This window comes from Labeo rohita, chromosome 9 (assembly GCF_022985175.1).
Source record: "Labeo rohita strain BAU-BD-2019 chromosome 9, IGBB_LRoh.1.0, whole genome shotgun sequence".
Lineage (NCBI taxonomy): Eukaryota > Metazoa > Chordata > Actinopteri > Cypriniformes > Cyprinidae > Labeo > Labeo rohita.
This window is the reverse complement of record NC_066877.1, coordinates 37,548,143-37,571,523: the sequence shown is the minus strand read 5'-3', so window position 1 is coordinate 37,571,523 and position 23,381 is coordinate 37,548,143. Positions and strand designations below refer to the sequence as shown.

Sequence of the window (23,381 nt, the reverse complement as noted above, 5' to 3'; positions counted from 1 at the left end):
AAAGAGTTTTCTTTATTTTCATGACTATGAAAATTGTAGATTCACACTGAAGGCATCAAAACTATGAATTAACACATGTGGAATTATATACATAACAAAAAGTGTTAAACAACTGAAAATATGTCATATTCTAGGTTCTTCAAAGTAGCCACCTTTTGCTTTGATTACTGCTTTGCACACTCTTGGCATTCTCTTGATGCGCTTCAAGAGGTAGTCACCTGAAATGGTTTTCACTTCACAGGTGTGCCCTGTCAGGTTTAATAAGTGGGATTTCTTGCCATCAGTTGTGTTGTGCAGAAGTCAGGTGGATACACAGCTGATAGTCCTACTGAATAGACTGTTAGAATTTGTATTATGGCAAGAAAAAAGCAGGTAAGTAAAGAAAAACGAGTGGCCATCATTACTTTAAGAAATGAAGATCAGTCAGTCCGAAAAATTGGGAAAACTTTGAAAGTGTCCCCAAGCGCAGTCACAAAAACCATCAAGTGCTACAAAGAAACTGGCTCACATGCGGACCGCCCCAGGAAAGGAAGACCAAGAGTCACCTCTGCTGCGAAGGATAAGTTCATCCGAGTCACCAGCCTCAGAAATCGCAGGTTAACAGCAGCTCAGATTAGAGACCAGGTCAATGCCACACAGAGTTCTAGCAGCAGACACATCTCTAGAACAACTGTTAAGAGGAGACTGTGTGAATCAGGCCTTCATGGTAGAATATCTGCTAGGAAACCACTGCTAAGGAGAGGCAACAAGCAGAAGAGACTTGTTTGGGCTAAAGAACACAAGGAATGGACATTAGACCAGTGGAAATCTGTGCTTTGGTCTGATGAGTCCAAATTTGAGATCTTTGGTTCCAACCACCGTGTCTTTGTGCGACGCAGAAAAGGTGAACGGATGGACTCTACATGCCTGGTTCCCACCGTGAAGCATGGAGGAGGAGGTGTGATGGTGTGGGGGTGCTTTGCTGGTGACACTGAATTTATTCAAAATTGAAGGCATATTGAACCAGCATGGCTACCACAGCATCTTGCAGCGGCATGCTATTCCATCCGGTTTGTGTTTAGTTGGACCATCATTTATTTTTCAACAGGACAATGACCCCAAACACATGTCCAGGCTGTGTAAGGGCTATTTGACCAAGAAGGAGAGTGATGGGGTGCTGCGCCAGATGACCTGGCCTCCACAGTCACCGGACCTGAACCCAATCGAGATGGTTTGGGGTGAGCTGGACCGCAGAGTGAAGGCAAAAGGGCCAACAAGTGCTAAGCATCTCTGGGAACTCCTTCAAGACTGTTGGAAGACCATTTCAGGTGACTACCTCTTGAAGCTCACCAAGAGAATGCCAAGAGTGTGCAAAGCAGTAATCAAAGCAAAAGGTGGCTACTTTGAAGAACCTAGAATATGACATACATTTATGATTTATATATAAATATATACATACATACATATGTATATCAGAAGATCCCTCTGCCTGTCAATCATTTGGACGCTTGGGTTGGCTGACTGTCATTGGGGGCGGGGCTTTAGAAAGAGAGGGCGGGCCGTTAATGAGATTCAGTGATCAATAAAGCACATAAATGATTTATATAAATATATATTTTTATTTATTTAATTAATTAATTTAACACACACACACCCACACCCACATACAGATTTAATTGACTTATTTTATAAACTGCACTGATTGCTCTAAAATGATTTTTTAGGACACAGAATAAGACACATGCTTATTCAATAACTGTTTTATTTCCTATTTTTGTTTATTCATATACTTTAGTTTTTAAGATGAATTGTTTTTTCCAAGGCATTGTTAGATGGCAGTGTTTCCTGTCATAACTAAGCAAACATTTGATTTCAAAACCAGTATCATAGCTATTAAACTATTTCATGTTATGATTTCAAATCTGAATTTAACCTCAGAATGATCTAAAATAATCTAAAAACAAGTAAATAAGAGGTGTTCAGTCTGAATTTGTGGTGGCTGTGCTTTAAATTAAATTATTACACAGCTCTGTGGAATGCTTGATTCCGAATGGTCAGTCATGACGTTCCAAGGTGTGTTATTCCCCGATAACAACTGGTAAAAGCTAATAACACAGACTCATCCGGGCAACTTAGGTCGGCTTTATACGCTTGATAATTTTTCTTAGTGGCAGCTTTGCGTTTGGTTAGCTAATAAAATATGAAAACTCAATTCAATATTACATGTACAATTTCTTAATTATGTCATCCAGGTTTCGTAGACTCATTCTTTTGTTTTAAAAGCAGCTGTTACCATGTTGTTTTGTACACTGTAAGATAACTAACAAACTAGTACTGTAAATACTAGTACTTAATTATCCATGTGGTGAAATGCTGTGTAATAAAAGTGTTATGACTGCACTGTATCCCTAAAATGTCTGTCTTTGATCTTGGCGCTTGCTAGCAACTGATTTGAATTCAAATATTTAAACTCAGATCGGTGTTTCATGTGTAATTATTTGTTTTTGTGGCAAGCAGCTGTGTAATATCCAGCCATTTATTGCAAATAAAGATGTATATTATCCCTTACTTATTATAATCTTAACTCAAGTGATGAAGGATTTTGAAAGTCTGACAGTAATCAGTGTTGAGTGCTACTGTAAGGTTCACTCTGCCTGGTTTAAATGTTTCAAAATGATTAACAGTTGAAAATATTAGAATTTTTTTTTTTAACCCGGCCTGTCAGTAGCACAGATAACACATGACAGTGTGTATGTGTAGCTATGCTATCATCATTCACAGTCGTTTTTTTTTTGTTTGTTTGTTTTTAATGTAATTAATGAATTAATTAATTTAATTTTATATACCTTTTTATTTAACCATACTGTGACAGACAAGACTGGGGGACAGAGAAAACAGGAGAGAAAAAAATAATAATAATAATAATAAGAAGAAGAAAAAAAGAAAAAGAAAATAATAGAAATTTAGAAATGTAATCCAACAGTAATCAAAAGTAATAAGTTACATTACTTTAATAAAGTAATTGAAGTTACACTACTTATTACATTTTGAATCAATTAACCTGTAATCTGTAACCTATTTCCCTAACCCTATTTCCAAAGTAATCTTCCCAACACTGATAACAACTAATTAAACTTAACAACTTCAACTTAATAACTAATCATTTCATTAATTTAATAGCTGAAATGTATAGCTCATAGCTATAAATTTAGCTATGTAGCTCTGAGAATCACACCTGTCTCGGTAACAACCTCTCCTCCAATCAGAAGATCTTTCTGCCTGTCAGTCATTCGCGCGCCCCGATAGGCTGACTGTCAATGGGGGCGGGGCTTTAGAGAGAGAGGGCGGGCCGTTACGGTTAGGGTATAGAAAAATTAAATCGCAAGTCAGGGAAAAGATAACAAAAACCTACTTTTACTCATTTTAAGATATAAATAGATCACAACTAGCAGCAGAAGACTGTAATTTATATTTAAACTGTTTTTTTTTTGGTTATTTGAATGTTAAGGAAATGTTCTGTTTTATCATTTTGCAAACATTACTTTTGAATGTTCTCTGAACGTTCTGAAACAAGTAGAAACATTTATAAAAATGTGAATATCGAACTAAACTTTTCAGGATAAAAGGTTCCATTAACGATGTGATGTATAAATATAGTTTTTGTGATAACGTTTTTAGAACATTTTTAAACAACAAACATTCTAACTTCTATTCTAAAACATTCTATTCTTTTAACATTAAGAATGTTTTAGATTTCTATAAGGCGTTTGACACAGTAGAGCATGCCTTTATGTATGAAGCCTTAAGACATTTTGGTTTTGGTCCTAAATTTATGAAAACTGTACAGACCCTGTATAAAGACATCACTAGTAATGTGTCTTTGTCTTCTGGAACTTCTCCACGTTTTGTCATTGGGAGAGGTATTAGGCAAGGATGCCCTATTTCTTCCTTTTTGTTTTTGTTAGTTGCAGAGCTTCTTAATCTTTATACACTAAATTGTTTGAATATTGAGGGCATCCAAATTGTAGATCGCACTATTTTGATTAGTCAACTTGCAGATGATACTTGTATTTTCCTAAAAGACAAAGGGCAGGTCCCTATTATATTAGAAGCTTTAAAACTCTTTTCGCTTGCCTCTGGCCTTTCTGTTAACCAGACTAAATCTGAGATTATGACAATTCATCATTCTGATATATCAGATGTATGTGGAATTAAAGTAAAACAAACAGTTCGATATCTTGGTATTATAATAAATAAATGTTCATCTGAGAGAATTGAATCAAATTTTTCTAAATGTTTACTTAATGCAAAAACTGTTCTTAATTGTTGGTCTCAGAGGAGTTTAACTATCCATGGACGTGTTCTGCTCTCCAAGGCTGAGGGAATTTCGAGGCTGGTATATCCTGCTCTGTCTTTATACGTCAACCCTAAAATGTGCTCAGATATTGACAGGGCCTTATTTAAGTTTATTTGGAAAAACAGAACTGAATATGTGAAAAGAAAAACTATCATTAGACCTTTTTCAGAGGGTGGGCTTAATGTCCTTGATTTTAGTACTCTTAATATGATTGATAATCAATTGGATTAAACATTGCTTGGCCCAGACTGAATCTATATGGTTTTATATCCCCAATCCCCAATTTTTTGAAAAGTGTGGTGGGTTATCTTTTCTACTGTCGTGTGACTTCAAATAGGGTAAACTTCCCATAAAATTATCAAACCTTCATAAGCAATCACTAGAAGCATGGAAATTAGCCTTTAAACATAATTTCTCTCCTCATTCATGCATACTACGGAACAATTTGTGTTGTCTAAAAACAAGAGTATATTTAAAAAAGATTGGTTTGATAAAGGGATTATATTTCTTTCTGACTTATTGAACACTAATGGTGAGATTTATACTTATCAGCAATTTCTTTCTTTCTCTGGGATTGAATCTTCTCGTAGTGATTATAATTTGGTTGTGAAAAGCAGTTCCCCTAAATTGATTTACCTTGTGAAAATACATCTCAGTTATAATTCAGCTGTCCGACAAATTCCATATCTTGTTATTGGAGGTATTAATATCATGGATTTTAAATGTAATAACTCACACATCAGAAAATGTCTTATTCGAGATGTCAGCTGTTACCCAAAAGCACTCATGAAGTGGAAACAATTCTTCCTCATACCTTCTACTGAGAAAATATGGTCGGCATCTAATAAATTTTTACTCCCAAATAAGGTAAAGGAAATACATTTTAAGATATTGCGCAGGTACTATCCTTGTAACTCTTTTATTAACAAGTTTAGAAAAGATGTCTCACCTAAATGTTCATTTTGTAATTTAGAAAATGAAACTCTTACACACTTATTTCATAACTGTAAATACTCTGAAGATTTGTGGTAGCAGGTATCTAGGTTGGTTTTTGATATATTTTATAAAATAATTAAAATAGATGAATCTATGATCTTTTTTTTTAATTGCAGCACCGGATCAGATGTAGTAGATCACACTTTAAAGGTGTTAATACTTCTTGTAAGTTTCATATACATAAAACAAAAATAATGTCTATTACTCCCTCTTTTAATTTTTTTTGTAAAGACCTTAATATATTTTATGACTCATTGATCTCAGGTACTAGAAACAAGAAATGTATAAAAACGTCTCTAATATTAAAAAATGTTATCTGTAAAATTTAATGTTTTACCCTCCATGAAGCATACTTGTTATATGTGTCCCCCACTTCTGTTTATTTTCTGTTTGATGTTAAGTACCTTTGTATTTTTGTTTTTGAACTTAGTAAAAAATAAATAAAACAAACAAACAAAAAAAAAACATTAAGAATGTTTGATCGCAGCTTTAAGAGAACCTTATAGGAACATTCAACAAAATTCTGAGATGTACACATTCGTTATTATTGATGATTTTCATGGTTTAATTTGATGTGTTAATAAAGTATTTCAATAAAGTGTTTGCATATTCGTTCATTTGGCTTCAGAGACAGCAAACACTGGCCTTTGGTTGACGTACTTTCGGTGAACATGACATTTGAAAATCTGAAAATTCCTCTTTTTATTTACTTTTTATTTTCTGTCCCGCCCGTCGCGTCGTTTGATTGACAGCGCGTCTGGACTTACGTGCGCTGCGCTTCAGCGCCATATATGGACATTCAGAAACACGCCGGAAAACGGTGCGACGCTAATTAATGTCCTACGCGCTTCTCGTCCGCTCGAGTTTAAATGTTCGCATTAATCATCTTACGCACGTCTGCAATTGTGTCGTGACGCTAAAGCATCTATTTTGATTTCTCAGTCGATTTATTGATCAAATGAATCAAAATTGGGGTGTTTTTTTATTTGTCGTTACGGTGCTCGGCCGGAGGAGTTTGAGCGGCGCTCCTTCTGCTTCCGGTGCGGTGAGAGCAGAGGTGTGATTCACACACAGCACATCAAACAACAGCTCAGAGATGCAGGTTTGTGTCCTTTAACTCATTCTATAATAGTTTGATTCGCATTATACGGTGACTGAAATGTGGCTGATTCGTGTTTGATCGCGTGTGATTGACGGCGACAGGCGGATGATCGGAGATGCTGCTTATGATGAAAATAATAAAGATAAACATAAAGATAAAGACAGTTCACTCGAGATCCTTTCACTATTAACTGCTTTAATGTACATCACAGGCTGACAACTGGTGATCTGTTCATTTGGGGTGTGGTATTGAAGACTACATGAAATATCAAGGAAAATGTCATTTTCAGAACTGAAAAACTCACAAATGAGTGAAATGATTAAAACAAATGGCGATTTTTTACGGAATAAACGCGATTATAGTCGTGTTAGACAGTGTTGTTATACTCTACTAAAACTAAAAGCATAAATAAATACACGTTTGTTCATTAAAATAAAATAAACATTGAAAATACTCACATTTCTTTCAACTGTGAGTTTAAATTTCAGAATTCAGAAGGGGAAAAAAAACTTTTTTTCTTTTTTTATCCTGTGGCAGAATCAAACTTCCATAACAAAATGACTAAACTTGTTAAATCTAAAATGACAATATTTTTTGTTTCTGAATGTAGGATCCGAACGCAGACACCGAGTGGAACGACATCCTCAGGAAGAAGGGCATCCTTCCTCCAAAAGAAGCCCCGCCGGAGGAGGAGGAAGAGGAGCAGCTTCATCAGACGCAGTCTGTCGGTCTGTTTCGGTCTATTTAATGTCGATTCTGTTCCTCACGTGATCCTGTGAATCAGTCTGTGTGTGTGTGTGTGTGTGTGTGTGTGTTTGTGTGTGTACTTGTTTTTGCTACATTGTGTAAAACCTGAAATTTTGACATTGTGGGGACCGGCTTGAGGTCCCCATGGGTACAAAAGCTTATAAATCATACAGAATGAGATTTTTTGAGAAAGTAAAAATGCAGAAAGTTTTCTGTGAGGGTTAGGTTTAGGGGTAGGGTTAGGGTAAGGGGACAGAAAATACAGTGTGGACAGTATACAAACCATTGCACCTATGGAGAGTCCCCACAAAGATAATAAACCAGACGTGTGTGTGTGTGTGTGTGTGTGTGTGTGTGTAATGGATGAGCTGATGTATTGTGTCGTTCTACAGTGAAGACGTATGAGAGCATGACTCTGGAGGAGCTGGAGGAGAATGAAGACGAGTTCAGTGAGGAAGATGAGCTCGCCATAGAGATGTACAGGTACAAACACACACGTTATTGATGAGAGCAGAGCTTCAGTCGTCCTACGGCACTTTACGTCATTTTAATCAAAGCAGTTTATGCTGAGGATTAAACTTCTGCAATTCGTTTAGAAGATAAATGCAGCACATTTCAGTCTAGTTTTGATTTTTGTGAACTTTATATTTATTTCGAAAAAAAAAAAACCCTTCTGTATTTAATTCAGCAGATAATTGTGGCTCGTTTTAGTCCAGCTTTGGTTTTTGTGAAGTTTATACTGGAGAAATTTAAGATTACATTTTAAAAGACTAAAATCTGAAATGAAAAGTACTAAAAACTATACAGACATTTAAAAAAAAAAAAAAAGGTAACACTTAACATCTTTATATATATTGCATAATAAAAGTATTTTTAATGTATTAATTCTAATTGTGCTTAAAACAGTAATGTAAACCGATGTAATGTTTAATTTTATGGTGCATTAAAATATGGTGACAAACAACTAATTTGACAACAACCAAGGAATCTGCAAATATATTCATGCATTTAACTTTGGTTACAATTGTTTATGAAAAGATATAATGCTTCAGCAAACATTATGAAGTTTTGACTATAGACATTAAAAAATATATATTGCGATTGTAAATGTCTTGCTCAGTTTTGAACTTCTGCAATTAATTTAGATACTTCTTTGAGAATATTTTTTAAAGTTTGAAAATTAAAACTGAATCTGTTATAAAAATGACTAAAAACTATATAGACATAAAAAGCTAAAAATGTTAAATGTTTTGCTCAGTGTTAAACTTCTGTAATTAATTCAGAAGAAAATAGTGTCCCATTTCAGTTTAGCTTTTGTGAAGTTTATGCTTAAACATTTTAAGATTAAATTTTGAAAGACTAAAATCTGAAATCAGACATTAAAAAATATTTAAAAATATATATTTTAATGCGTTCATTCTAGTTGAGATTTATAATGCTCCTGTGTGACCTAATGAATAATTGTAAACAGATGTAATATTTAATTTTATGATGCATTAAAACAACCGACAAACAACCAATTTGACAACAACCAAGGGATTACAAATACATAATTAGAAATTTAAAATAAATATGAAATAAGAATTACTAATCAACTGTATAGACATTTAAAAAAACAAACTAAGACTGTAAATGTCTTGCTCAGATTTAAACTTCTGCAATTAATTCAAATAATTATTTGAGTCTATTTTTGGTTTTTGTGAACTTAAAGATAAATTAAAACTGAATCCGATATAAAAACTGACTAAAAACTACACAGACATTTAAAGTTTGAAAATGTTTTACTGACACTGACAGAATGTTTATCACTGGAAACGAGTTGAGAGATGACAATGCTGCAGTATTTGCATACTGCATTCTGATCGGCCTTTGTTCTTGCATATATTTGCATACTGATTGACATTTTGCTCTTGCATCTGTTTAACTGCCTATAATCACTTTCCCGCTGCAGAGTCGCTCTTACATCATCTCCACTGTCCACAGAAACGCAACAAATGTGTAGTTTCACTCAGAACTAAAGACTCTCCTGCTGCTTTCTTCAGGAAATGAGAGCGCTGTTAATAATGGTTTGTGTCTGGCAGACAGAAGAGGCTGGCGGAGTGGAAAGCCAATCAGATAAAGAACATGTTTGGGGAGGTGAACGAGATCTCGGGTCAGGATTACGTGAAGGAGGTCAATAAAGCGGGAGCAGGAATCTGGGTGGTGCTGCACCTCTACAAACAGGGGTGAGACGCTGCAGTCACTGATCAATCTATAGCCTAAACATTCATTTAGATGTCGTCAGCTTGATTGGATTGTATCAGTTTGACTCCTATGTAGAAAAAACTACTAGCATTTGACTGATCAATCTGTTTTCGTGGCTCAGGATCCCGTTGTGTACATTGATAAACCAGCATCTGTCTCAGCTGGCCCGTAAGTTTCCTCAGACGAAGTTCCTGAAGTCCATCTCCACCACCTGCATTCCCAACTATCCCGACCGGAACCTGCCCACGCTCTTCGTGTATAATGAGGGCGAGATGAAGGGGCAGTTCATCGGACCGCTGGTGTTCGGAGGAATGAACCTCACGTGTGACGGTCAGAACAACTCTTACATTCTCACATATTATTAATCACTCATCATCACCGATGCAGGAGAACATTTGAGCACCACATGATGATATATATCATATATATATATATATATATATATGTGTATATATATATATATATATATATATATATGTTTAAATCAAAATAAATTTACAAAAGTAAACTCTACTCCGTAGAGTGTCTACTTTTAAGGTTTTAAGTACGTTTTTGGAGAATAAAATGTCAAAATTTGGTTGAAATAATGTTACATTGTCATTCAGTGTAACACAATATTTATGTAAAAATTCAAACAACATGTTTATTCCGACTTTTTCATATTAAAATATGCACATTTTAAATTTTATTGTGTTTTAAATGAGTAAAAAATTAATTATGACAAATGGGCAAAACCTAGGATAGTGACACATTTTAAAAATGTAGAATTACAACAAATTAGTATTTGGGGTGAAAGTAATTTGTCTTTTAATATGTCATAAATTGATTTTTGTTGTAAATGTTTCTGACAAGATTGTTACACTGAATGACATTTTAGTGGGTGTCTTCTGTAAATTAGGGAAAAATGTATGATATTTATTTTTTGCTCGGAAACACAAAAACAAAAATGCAGTTAAATTAAACAGAAAACTTTATTTATTTATTTAATTTTTTTTTATAATTTAACCTTAAAACTTTATTCGTCTTTGACCCATATATATATATATATATATATATAATATATCTTTTTTTTTTTTTTTTTTTTTTTTTGGACATTTCTTTTCATATTTGTTCATTTGTTTCAGAGCTGGAGTGGCGTTTGTCTGAAACGGGTGCCGTAAAGACGGATCTGGAGGAAAACCCCAGGAAACAGATCCAGGATCAGCTGCTGACATCCATCCGCTGCTCGGCGCCGAGCCGTAAAGACAACGATGAGGACTCGGACGAGGACTAACGTCATCACATCATCACATCAGCGTCACAGCGGGACAAACGACTGTGTTTTCACACACTTCAGCTGTTCTCCGACACTCACACACACGTCAGAACAGACTGATGATGAGCACAACCACAGTCAGACCTCTGCTCTCTGACACGTGATGAGACTTGTGACCGCGAGAGCAACGCTTCCAAACACTTCAAACCAGCCGTCATTAATTCAGCTATTGACCAGAAATGCCATATTTGCATTTTCTTTTATATAAAATTTATAACAACCTTTGTCAGTTCAACGCTTGTAACCATTTATTATATAAAAACTATTGATTTGAGTGTTTTACTGTGTGTTTGTTTGTCAGGATTTCTGCAGGTTTGATGAAGGTCAGTTTAATGTTTAAGACGGGGCAAAAAAAATGTACAGAATAAATTCAAATCAATATGGTCTCTAAATGTAAATGTCTTGATTTAGAAACGCTGGAAAGTTCGAAAATACAGCTACCAACAGATCTGATCATACTGCAAAAATAATGTTCTTCGTCTCATTTTCCAGTACAAATATATCAACATCCTTAAATCAATGTGCATTTACTCAAGAAGCAAAGTGACTTGAATTGATCCAAATGAAGTGAGTTTATGATTAAAACAAGAATAAATATGTCAATGGACTCAGAAAAACAACCTTATTCAAAAGAAAACAGGTTTTCATTCAACATTAACAGGTATTTGTTATTGTTTTAATCATAATTTGATTAATTTCTCAGAAAACAAGACTCTGCATGTTAAATTTGCATCTCCAGTATCTTAAATTAAATATATATATAATTTTTATTTTTTTTAATTTATTTTATTTATATATATATATATATATATATATATAATTTTTATTATTATTATTATTTTTTTATTTATTTATTTATTTTTTTTTGCAGTGCATGCAGCATTTAATGCCATGACTTTATGAATTACGATTTTGTGCTCTGATATTTAAAATCCTTCATTTCTACAATTTTTAACAAACCCTGGTATGTGTTGATGGTTTCTGCGGTTGTTTTCCGTTCACTCCCAGCCACCAAACAGACCTTACGGTATTATTAAATAATATTTAGGGACATAAATAAATACGTCACAGGCAATTTCCCATCAATTTCCTTTCTGCATTTAACATCACCCAGTCGTTCTGATTCACACACGTTTAACTGTTTGTCTCTGATTTAACAATAATACATAAACCGTCAGCAGGCATGACGTTACATTTATTAAAAGAGGTTTTAATGAAATCTGGTGGGGGTTTTATTGTAGCTCGACAGCAGCTTTAAGACGTGTCAGGTGTTACGGTGTCAGAATCCCAGATAATGACAGAGGACGTCTGGAGAGAGGAAAACACTGCGTTACGTGCACTTTTACACATGGACATCAGCCACATCTATTAACAATCACTTGTGCTCGAGTTTAGTTCACAGAAACACAAATGTGACCGACTGTAGCTCATCGATCTGCACTCCATTATCACAGAAATAACAGCAAAAAGCACAATTAACAGGACTGTCTAAAGTTTCTGGAAACTTCTAGTGAATGTGCATTCATCTACTCAAGCTTGGCAGTAAATTGGCTATTTTATTTTATTTTTTTTGAGTCCTTCAACTTCAGTTTAGTTGCTGCCTTGATTTTTAAGTATAATCAAATTGGCTTATTTCAGGTTATTAAATTATTAAAAAATATTTATATGCCTTTATTAAATTTTGCTGAATATTGTGTCACTTAAAGTAAGTTTAAATGGTTAGATTTTTAAAAATTAAAAAAAAAAAAAATTAAATAAACACTAATTTAAAAAATAAATACAATTTAAAAAATAAAAATAAATACAATTGAAAGACTTAACTGAAAAATTAATTCAACTTGAAAAGTTAAAATAATAAAGGAGTTAATCAATTTTTACAGTGTATTACATTAATGAGTTTATAAAATTTTGTTGAATATTGTGTAACTTAAGTTGAAATTGGTTGCATTTTAAAAATTAAAAAAGTTACATAAACATTAAGTAAAAAATAAATAAAATTTAAAAATGTGAAAAATGAATTCAATAAGTTAAAATAATAAAGCCATCAATTTTTACAGCGTATTAAATGAGCTTATAAAATTTTATGGAAAAAGTTTATAAAATGTATTTTTGTGGAATATTGTGTCATTTAAATTTGAAAAAAAAAAGGTAAAATTGATTACATTTTTGAAAAGAAATAAAAAAATAATTAAATAAACATTATGTAAAAAATAAATAAAATGTAAAAATTTTAAATACATACATTTATAAATGTGAAAAATTAGTTCAATTTGATAAGTTAAAATAATAAAGCAATTAATCAGTGTATTAAATGAATTAGCTTATAAAATTAAATATAAATAAAAATATAAATATTACTATAAAATCCTCCTGTAATCATGAATGACTATGAGTAGTAATGCAAACGAACTGGTCAAGAAGTGTGGGAATCCTGATTTAACTTCAGTTTTTAGCTGCACATGTGTGTTAAATTAATCTGCACGCACCTCGAATGCGTCGTCCAGACGAGCTGCAAACGTTCTTCAGCTTCTCTAAGAGAAAGACACGTGTTACTCTCAAACACACGGGACGGTGTTTTCAACAGCCTGCTGCAATGATAACACAATAACAGCCCTGCATCATATGTGCTCAATCAAACTCTCTGCATTTCTTAGTCATTTTGGCTGCTGATTCCAAAAATACTGTCTGTTTTGCTTTTTTACGTCACACTTTCTTACTAAATATGATGCATTTTGTAGCATTTTTGATTTTGAGAATCATTCGTGTGATGAAGAAGTCTCTTATTCTGAATCTGAGCCACATTACGACTATCGGAATTATGATCCAGAGACAGAAGAAAATGCAAACATGATCAAATGTGGGTGATTACAGTTAACTAGAACTTAAAAAAACTTAAAGTAATATTAGTTTCAAATAAAGTAAATTTAAACTACGTTAAAATGTAAAAAACAAGGCAATGTTTCTTATTTTCATCTAGTTTAAGTTCACGAAAATAACTAAAAAGCTTGTTTTTTTAAGCTATAAACTTGTGTTTATGTAAATTCACTGACAATAATATCGGAACATATTTTTCCGCTCTTTTACAGACTGCATGCTAAATGCATTTTTATTATTTTATAGTTACTATTTATTATTATACGTTTTGTCATTAAAACAATTTAGTTGTTGCCTTGATTTTTAAGTATAATCAAATGGGCACATTTTTACGTTATTAAACTGACTTTATAAAATTGTGTTGAATATTGTGTAACTGAGGTTACGTTAAGTTAAATTAAGTTGGAATTGTTTAAATTTAAGAAAATTAAAAAAAAAATTTAAAATTTAAAAATTTAAAATAAATACAAATTTAAAAATGTGAAAAATTAATTCAATTTGACAAGTTAAAAATAATAAAGCAATCAATTTTTAGTCTATTAAATGAATGAGCTTGTGTAACTTTAATTTGCAATTAGTTACATTTCAAAAAAATAAATAAACATTACGTAAAAAAAGTACAATTTAAAAATGTGAAAAATTGATTAAATTTGATAAGTTAAAATAATAAAGGAATGAATCAATTTTTAGTCTATTAAATCAATGAGCTTGTAAAATTTTGTTGAAAATTGTGTAACTTAAATTAAGCTGAAATTGGTTGCATTTAAAAAAAATAAATAAAAAATTATTAAATAAACAGTAAGTAGAAAATAAATACAATTTAAAAAAGTGAAAAATTAATTCAATTTGATAAGTTAAAAATAATAAAGCAATTAATTTTTACAGTATATTAAATGAATGAGCTTATACAATTTTGTTGACTATTGTGTAACTTAAATTAAGTTGGAATTGGTTAAATTTAAAAAAGTAATTACAAACAATAATTAAATAAACATTAAGTAAAAAATAAATACAATTTAAAAATTACAAGTAAATAAAAATTTAAAAAATGCCAAAACATTTATTGAATTTGATCAGTTTAAAATAATAAATCAATCAATTTTCACAGTCTATTAAATGAATAAATTATTATTATTATTATTTTATTATTACTATTTATTATTATACTTTTTGTCATTAAAACTGAATCTTTGGACATTTGACTCTTTCTGTTTTTTTTATAAGTGCATTAAAGCTGATACGTGTATAAAATTCAGGTCTTTTTTTGCCAATGCAGGGCTGTGTTTCACTGATCTCCAGCTTTCACACCTCTAACTGTCAGATCAATAACAGGAAGCGAAAGAGAACGGCGTCCACACCTGCTGTTTCTTCCTGCGCAGAGAGAGTTTGGGCGAGAGACGCATGAGCGGATGAACCGAATGAGCCTGAAAATCAAACGTTCACATGTTCATACACACATCAGAGCACATGCAGCCAAACACAGAACACAGTCCGACGAGATCTCCATACCTCTCTCTCTACTGATCCCACGGAGTTGTGTGCTTTGGAATAGTGAAACAGAAACTGAAGAGCAGAAGAGACGTCAGCGCCGTCAGAAAGTCTACAGACTGATCTATATGATGTGAGAGTGAGATCTTACCCTCTTGAAGACATTCTGAATCTGCTCCTGAAGAAACACAGTGAGAGAGTTGAGACGCGCGCTCACGATGAGCGAACAAACACTAAACACGCGTGTGTGAACGACGCTCACCTGATCCTGATTCCTCCACTCCACTCCACACAGAGTACTTAATACAGACGAGCCCTGAACACACACACATGATTAGAAAACACACACATGTAGAATTATACTTAAAAACTAAGTGTCACGGGTATATTTCTAGCAATAGCCAACAATACATATGGTTAATAATTTTATGGTTAAGGTTATGTTTTTATGGTTTTATTTTATTGTATTTCATACATATTTATTTTATTATTTTATTTACTTGATCTGCTATTTTATTTCATATTTCTTTTTTTTTTTTTTTTTTTTTTTTTTTACTTTTTTTGTATTTTGTTATTCTTGTTTATTTCTACTTTTTTTTAATTTTATTATATTTTTTCATTCTATTTTTTTAATTTTTTATTATTTTAAAGTAAATGTATTTTCTGTTTTAATTTTATTATTCTGTTTTATTATTTTATTTGTTTATTTTTATTATTCTATTCTAAGGTTATGGTTTTTATGGTTTTATTTTATTATAATTTTGTTTTTATTTTTTATTGTATAAACCATAAAATTATTAATTTTTCTTTTATGCCAAAAATCATTAGGATATTAAGCAAAGATCATGTTCCATAAAGATATTTGTAAATTTCCCACCACAAATATATCAAAACTTAATTTTTGATTAGTAATATGCATTGCTAAGAACTCCATTTGGACAACTTTAAAGGCGATTTTCTCAATATTTTGATTTTTTTCATCAGTGGGAAGCTTATTTATTCAGATTTCATATTGCTTATAAATCTCAATTTCCAAAAATTGACCTTTATGACTGGTTTTGTGGTCAAAGCTCACATAAAAGTTTGGAATAATTAGGATTTTTTAATGAAAAAAGTCTGTTCTGCTCATCAACGCTGCATTTATTTGATCAAAAATACAGTAAAAATAGTAAAATATTATTAGAATTTAAAACAGCTGTTTTCTATGTGAATATCTGTTAAACTGTAATTTATTTCTGTGATGTGCAGCTGAATTTTCAGCATCATTACTCCAGTCTTCAGTGTCACATGATCCTTCAGAAATCATTCTAATATGCTGATTTGCTGCTCAACAAACATTTATGATTAAAATAGTTAATTATTCCAAATTTGTGATCATCTTTGTATAGATAGACAGATATATAGATAATTATAAAACAACAAACAAGCCAAAAATAAAGAATTCATGTCTTCTCATACCTGAATATAATCTCCATAATCATCACAATCTGTCAGAGGATTTGGATAGCTTTCTGTAATTATAAAAACAAGTCAATTAATGATTAAGTTCTTAGTTTCTTCATTTATTTTCACTATAAAATATTAAAATCGTAGCCCAGACTCAGAGATATCCCTCTCCAAAATCATAAAAACTCATCACCATAATTTGGAAACAACTTTAAATGATTCTGAAATGAATCTTTTAAAAAGGATTTCAACAAAGTGCAAGAAAAACTAGATTCAGATACAAGTATTTAGATGCTTAAATATTAGAAATGCTAGACTTACATACTTACATACTAGATTTAGAAACAGTCAAACCAAAATGTATTCAGACACCTTCAACGTTTTTCACATTATTCACTATAGTTTATAAAATGGTAATAATAATAATAATGTCAGATAACTTTGATTAATCAACCAAAACTGTTAGTGTGACAATATTTAAACAACTATTAATACTTTGTTCACCAATCACCAATAATGAAGCAATGCTTAATTTTGTTCAGTCTGTGGTGTTTTAATTTTGCATTAGTAGTTAAAGAAAAAATGCTTAAGCAAAACAGGTCAAAGTGCCTGAATAATTTTTGGTCTCATATTTTATTAGTAGTCCACTGTATGAATAATTTTTGGGTATAATACGTCACGGTTTACTTTATTTTGCTGTCATTACTTATAAAAATAAACGAGTTTCTTGCACCCGCTAGCAAAAAAATATCCAAAATTATATGTGGTGTCTGTATAATTTTTGTTTTGACTGTACTTCGATGCTAGTTTTAGATAAAAGACTGTTCTGATGATTAAAAACAGACCAGTAGGATCCCAAAATAAAATCTTTATTTTGAAACTCCAAAATACTGGAGTTTCTGAAAATACTCAATAAAAGTCAAATAAGAATTTCATTTTATCCACTTCATTTGTTTTCTGTGGTATCCTCGCGGATTAATTCCACAATTATTATGGAATTATCGAACTATTTCGCCTTTATTATCACTTCAGAATCACCAGAGTAAACACTGGAACAGCTGATCAACTAACTTTCTGAAATTAATTCGACATTTCTGTCTAACTACCCTGATAAAGTGCTGAGGTAACGTTACTCACCCACAGCCGAACGGAAGCTGCTGATGAAGTAAACCAGAGAGCAAAAGAGCGCGAAATGCCGTTGACAGCTGCTGCCCATGATCCGCTCGGTTCCTCTGTCCGGACTAGTTAGTTCGTCAGCGCCGCTGGAACTAGTGAAGTGAACTCGTGCTGATGCTGGAGGGATGAAGTCTCTCATAACAGGTGACCAATCAACACCGAGATCCGGTCCCGCAGCGCATCGTTACCGGAGCGCGCTCTCGACCCGCGCGCGCGCGCGGCCGACACTGTGCAAGTAAACACGCTCCTGAGGCGCCAATTATGTGGGGTTCGACCCTCGTAATTAGGACTCGAACCCCCCGAAATGACGTCACAACACGAGGTCAGTGCTGAGGTTACTCACGTAAGAGCCTTTTACTAACGTTAACATTTTTAAAATGTTATTTCTCTGAACTTTTATTTTTTACTTTTTTTGTAAATTTTATTTCACCAAATCATCTGTTATGATTATTTTAGGATTACTTTTAAATCATTTTTATGTAAAGGACGTCGAATTAGCACTGAGCCTGAAATGTGCTTCATAAACAAACTTGCTTTGCTAACAGGGAAAGTTCTCTTACTTACGTTTTTTATAAGTTATTGGCCTGTATATAGTTTTATATGTTGTTATATAAATGTTAAGACAAAAATATTCTTAAGGTAAAGTTTGTGGAACTGTCTTATAACATTCTTAGAACGTCCTTATGACGTTATTTGTACTTGATGAATGTTCGGAGGAACGTTTTTGTAACCTTTAAATAATGTTCTAATCAATTTGACATTTTAACATTATTAGAATATTAAAAAACTAGATAGTAAAGTTCGTCAAGACAAACTTTAGGTTGGCTTGAGAAAGCTGGACCAGAAAGTTTGAAAAAGTTTTAAAAGTTTAAAATGTTAGCATGTTTCTAGCATGATCAGCAAGCTGTTAGCATGTTGCTAGCATGTTTCTAACATGATTAACAAGTTGCTAGCCTGTTTCTAGCATTATTAGCAAGTTGCTAGCATGTTTCTAGCATGTTTCTAACATGATTAGCAGGTTGCTAGCATATTTTTAATATTTATGTCCTTATGATGTTATTTGTACGTGATGAATGTTCGGAGGAACGTTTTTGTAACCTTTAAATAATGTTCTAATCAATTTGACATTTTAACATTATTAGAATATTAAAAATAAATGTTCAAATAACATATTTAGGTGAAAATAACGACGGAAACAACTTAGGCTGCAACAAAAATGTCCTGTATTTTAAGTTTCAACCATTTTTTGGCCACAATTGTGATCCTGGACCATAAAACCAGTCATAAGGCTACATTTTTTAGAAACCTTAGGAATAAATATGCTTTCATTGATGTATGGTTTGTTAGGATAGGACAAAGTTTGGATGAGATACAACTATTTGAAAATCTGGAATCTGAGGGTGCAAAAAAATCTAAATATTGAGAATTTTGGAAATTTACAAAATATCTTCATGGAACATAATCTTTTTGGCATATAAGAAAAATATATAAGAAAAAAACTGTTTGATAAACTTAACAGATGGGTAAGTAACCCAGCTGCCTTAAAATTTTAAGTTGATTCAACTCAAATATCTAAGTTGTCACTTAGTATAATTTAACATTTCAAGTTGAATAAACTTTTTTTGAGTTGACTGAACTTAAAATTTTTAAGGCAGCCAGGTTACAAATTATTTTAAGTTGACTCAACAAATTGTTTTTTACAGTGTATAAGTTGTCATAACAATGAGGGAAACGTTCTTAGAACAACAATCTTAGAATGTCCTTATGATGTTATTTGTATTTGAACATTCTAAGAAACGTTTTTGTAACCTTTAAATAATGTTTTAATCATGACAAGTAAACTGGGCATTATTAGAAAATTAATGTTCAGATAACATATTTTGGGTGAAAGTTATAAGAACAGGTTATATTGGAACAGAAACAACTTAAAATGTCTTGCTTTTAAAAAAGTTTCAGCTACACTGACCTAAAACTAAGCAATAAGCCCCAAGCCGTGGTTTACAGTGAATTTATAACAGCAAAGGGGCATTGTTAGGTACAACATACTTAGCTGTTATAAATTCACTGTAAACCACAGCTCCACATGGCTTATTGCTTTTATAAAATGGTTATTCCATAAACATATAAGGTTTCACAAAATAAAACAGCGCAAGTAAAGTGTAATGAGATTAATAAAAATATTATTAGTCCGCCAAACAATGTAGTTCCTCAGAAACTGTTGTGGATGCCAAACGAACACACAGACGTAAACGAAGGTGTATGTTTATAGAGTAATTTACAACAGCAGTGGCTCAACTAATCAGAATCAAGGACTATCTGTTTTATAACATGTTTTTAACCTACAACAATTGTGTAAGTTTCCACTTGGCTTAGAAACTAAAAGAACAAGCTTCTATTTTGTATTGTTTACTCGTCTCCTAAATTGTAGGGTGTTCAGTGTCTAAATTTGAAAGTGCGCCGGTTATTTGTGTCCTACGTTTGACTTGATAAAATTAATAGGAAGAGAAATATATTAAGAAGGAGCGAAGGAAATCACTGAGACTATTTATAACCAACACAGCCTCAGTGGACATCAGAGAGGACAAATAAACACATGCACCTGCAGTGGTGTTGATGTGTTGACCGGCGGCACAAATCACTTTGAAATCAAGATTAGAATAACATAGAGCTGGCCAATCTATCGCAGATTGGATTGAGCCGTTAACCGGGCCTTTCCGTAACGGGTGACGCACTGCTGACCGTGTTTCCAGTGTTTTGTCTTTGATGCATCAGTAAGGAATTACACAGTGGATTACGGTGTTACCGGCAGCTGACACGGAAAACTGAGCAGAGACCCATGTGACATTCACCTTTTTCCATTTACGCAGGGCTTTACTCAGTTCGTTTATGACTTACCCTCCGTGCACCGGAGACCTTCGGTTTACCGTCATCACTGCGGGTGTATTCATAATTGGGGTTTATTAGCTGAAACCCTATTGGATTATAGCATCATTCATTCTTGTGTCTGACTGCTCACTGACTATTTGCTTTCAGAGATTTATAGAGTTAATAACTTGCACATTAAAGGCAGGCTGTAGTGAGTTAAAGGGATTGATGGTGTGGACAATAAACTGAATGTGTTCTTATAGTTTTTTCTTTATCTATTTGCAGATAAAAACATATTAGATGTTGTTGTGATATATGGACATGCATGAATGCAGTCACGTCTGAGTATTTTTCCATGCACCGGTCAATTTTGAGGTCTAATTTGCTTTCATAATATGTCTAGTGGAAAGAAAACATACACAATAAACATTTAAACTTCCCTAGCTCCAATTTTTAATTTTACTAATATATTTTTCTGACGAAACAAACTTCAGAAGGATGGCAGCATCATAATGGTATTTTTACACAGAGATTGGTAGCTCTATTAGTAAAATCAGTTGACTTTATCAATCTTTGAAAATGGGTAGGATACTAAATTTGGAGTTGCACTGAGACTTTCATATCTCTGGGATTAAACCATACAGGGCCTTAAGAATGAAGACTCCAAAAGAAAAGTTTCTTAGGAACCAGAATCTAAAATCATATTAACACTACTTTAATACCTCTTAAGTTATAGGCACACATATTTCGGAAAAATAATAATTACGACAACCAACAGGTATGTCCATACAATTATTTTGATAGAGGGAAATGAGATACAATTCTAATTTCAACATTATCTCCTCTTCACACCTTGTTTTTTAAATAAAATAAGTTTTAGCTGTACACAAAGTGACCAACATTTGATTTTCGACCACTGAAAATGGGTAATATTCAACAATCTGGACATGGAGCCTCATTGAGATCCCCATATCTCTGAGACTGAATGATGTAGGGCTTTGGAAATTAAGATTCAAAAAGAAAAGTTTATTAAGAACTAGAATCTAAAATCATATTGCGATATCTTTAAGACTTCTTGAGTTACAAGCATTCAAACTTTGGGGAAAACACATGAAAAGTGCTGTTTCCTCATTTTTGAATGGTCACCATTGGCACATGATGCAACAAAGGTTGATAAAGTCAACAGATTTTACTAATAGAGCTACCAATCTCTGTGTAAAAATAACATGATGATGCTGCCATCTTTATAAAGTCATTTTTACACCCCTGTAATTTGACTAAATCTCATGGGGAAAATGACCTCCGTCTACAAAACAGTGGATTACTCAGTAAATATTCATCCATGACATTTAATATTTCGGGTTTCATCACTATACATGTGTATCTTTCTTTAGAATAAATATTAGAAAAATAAAAAATTTGAGCCGGGGACCTGTGGTTGAGTTGATATGGAACAACCCTATTGCACTTTTATCTATTTGCGCCTATAGATTTCAGTTTTTCATAAACACCAAACTTTACAGTTTTATTCTTCTCTATATTCTGAATGTTTGTTCATATTTGATTTATAAACCATTTTACTTCTAAAAACAACTCCTGAAACTGTGTTTGTTTTCTGACAGTGATAAAAAGAGAAATCCAAAATCCCCCCTGGAAAAACTCCAATATGACACCAAAGGAAAATATAACCTGGCTTTATCCATGGAAAATTAATGGAAAGATTCATGGATGTTAAAAGTTCATGGATCCATTAAAGAGTGCACATATAATTTTTTTATGTGCAAACAGTGGAGCTCCACTGAGATGTCTGGAGAACTCCAACAGCATAAAATAATGGAAAACAAGCAGACGTTTTCAAAGAAAAAGCATGTATGCAGTGTTCGGCTCAAGCGTGACACTGCTGTGAGCATCTGAAGGGCTTTTAAGAGACGACCTCTTCTCATTCTCCTGAAATTAATAAACACATCGTGCAGTCATAACCACAAAACAACTGCATGGCAAAATGTCACTTTCTCCCTGATGGACTATCAAAGCGCAGGCAGATTGACTCGCTCGATGGAAAAACGCTGGAATCCTGCGGTCCGTGGACCTCTGTGTGTGTTTTATTGGAGATTGGTTGGAGGACTCCGTCCGGGGAACGGTTAGTCGCTCCTCGTGCCGTCTTATTGATTGAAAACAAGAGTTGTAGCGGAGCCGTATTATCGTCAGAGGAGCTGACGTGCTCCACGCCACAGATGGCTGGAGAAAGACGAGGGACCAGAGAAGTTCATAAGTGCTTTTACGCTCAGAGTAATTGTTATTCTCTATTGTCATGATGTCGTTTGTAACGACGAGACGGCAATCAGATGACGGACCACCAAGGGCTCGCCAGACTTCTCATTTCAGAAACAAATGAATTTACTGGAAGCCAATCTGTGCGACAGAGAAAAGTTTCCTGCGTCGTTACTTTCAAGGCTTGTTGTCAGTTTCTCAAGCTGAGGAAGAGAAATGAGTAAGAGCGATCAAACAAGAGGTGTGAAAGCACAGAGTCTCGGGTCTGGACGGGTTAACGATGTCAGGTTGTTGGGCTGCATGACAGGTGACGAAAAAAACAACATAATGAGGCGATCAGACGTCAGACGGACACGTGGAGGTGAGACGCCTGAATCGCAGAGTTCTTAATCAGACAGACACACGTCCATGAGAAGAGACATATTTAGCGTCCACTTTATAATAAACACATGACTGGATAGTGACGGACAGTCTTTCTGAGTCTCCTAATTATCCTGACAGATCTACTTCATCACACATCA

At 33.2% G+C, this 23,381-nt stretch overlaps 2 protein-coding genes across 2 annotated transcripts; one reads left to right on the top strand and one right to left on the bottom strand.

Moving 5' to 3' along the window:
• The first annotated feature begins 6,285 nt into the window (after positions 1-6,285).
• Positions 6,286-11,014, top strand: pdcl3 (phosducin-like 3). The gene is made up of 6 exons (XM_051119173.1): positions 6,286-6,434; positions 7,045-7,162; positions 7,574-7,664; positions 9,263-9,406; positions 9,547-9,755; positions 10,550-11,014. Exons 1-6 carry the CDS (start codon positions 6,429-6,431, stop codon positions 10,696-10,698), a joined length of 717 nt encoding a protein of 238 aa, XP_050975130.1. The 5' UTR covers positions 6,286-6,428; the 3' UTR covers positions 10,699-11,014.
• A 900-nt stretch (positions 11,015-11,914) lies between these two features.
• nms (neuromedin S) lies at positions 11,915-17,878 on the bottom strand. The gene is made up of 8 exons (XM_051119174.1): positions 17,686-17,878; positions 16,561-16,613; positions 15,365-15,418; positions 15,254-15,280; positions 15,124-15,177; positions 14,973-15,038; positions 13,227-13,266; positions 11,915-12,048 (listed from the first exon to the last, which is right to left on the bottom strand). Exons 1-8 carry the CDS (start codon positions 17,861-17,863, stop codon positions 12,020-12,022), a joined length of 501 nt encoding a protein of 166 aa, XP_050975131.1. The 5' UTR covers positions 17,864-17,878; the 3' UTR covers positions 11,915-12,019.
• Between the last annotated feature and the right edge of the window lie 5,503 nt (positions 17,879-23,381).

What these genes read in the sequence shown, in the direction of transcription:
- pdcl3 (XM_051119173.1), top strand. An exon ending in CTGCACCTCTACAAACAGGG is followed by an intron (nt 9,407 to 9,546) that starts GTGAGACGCTGC and finishes TTCGTGGCTCAG; the next exon opens with GATCCCGTTGTGTACATTGA. An exon ending in AATGAACCTCACGTGTGACG is followed by an intron (nt 9,756 to 10,549) that starts GTCAGAACAACT and finishes CATTTGTTTCAG; the next exon opens with AGCTGGAGTGGCGTTTGTCT.
- nms (XM_051119174.1), bottom strand. Translation starts at nt 17,863, where the DNA reads ATGAGAGACTTCATCCCTCCAGCATCAGCACGAGTTCACTTCACTAGT. An exon ending in TGCGCAGGAAGAAACAGCAG is followed by an intron (nt 13,267 to 14,972) that starts GTGTGGACGCCG and finishes CTCTTAGAGAAG; the next exon opens with CTGAAGAACGTTTGCAGCTC. An exon ending in GTCTGGACGACGCATTCGAG is followed by an intron (nt 12,049 to 13,226) that starts GTGCGTGCAGAT and finishes TCCTCTCTCCAG; the next exon opens with ACGTCCTCTGTCATTATCTG.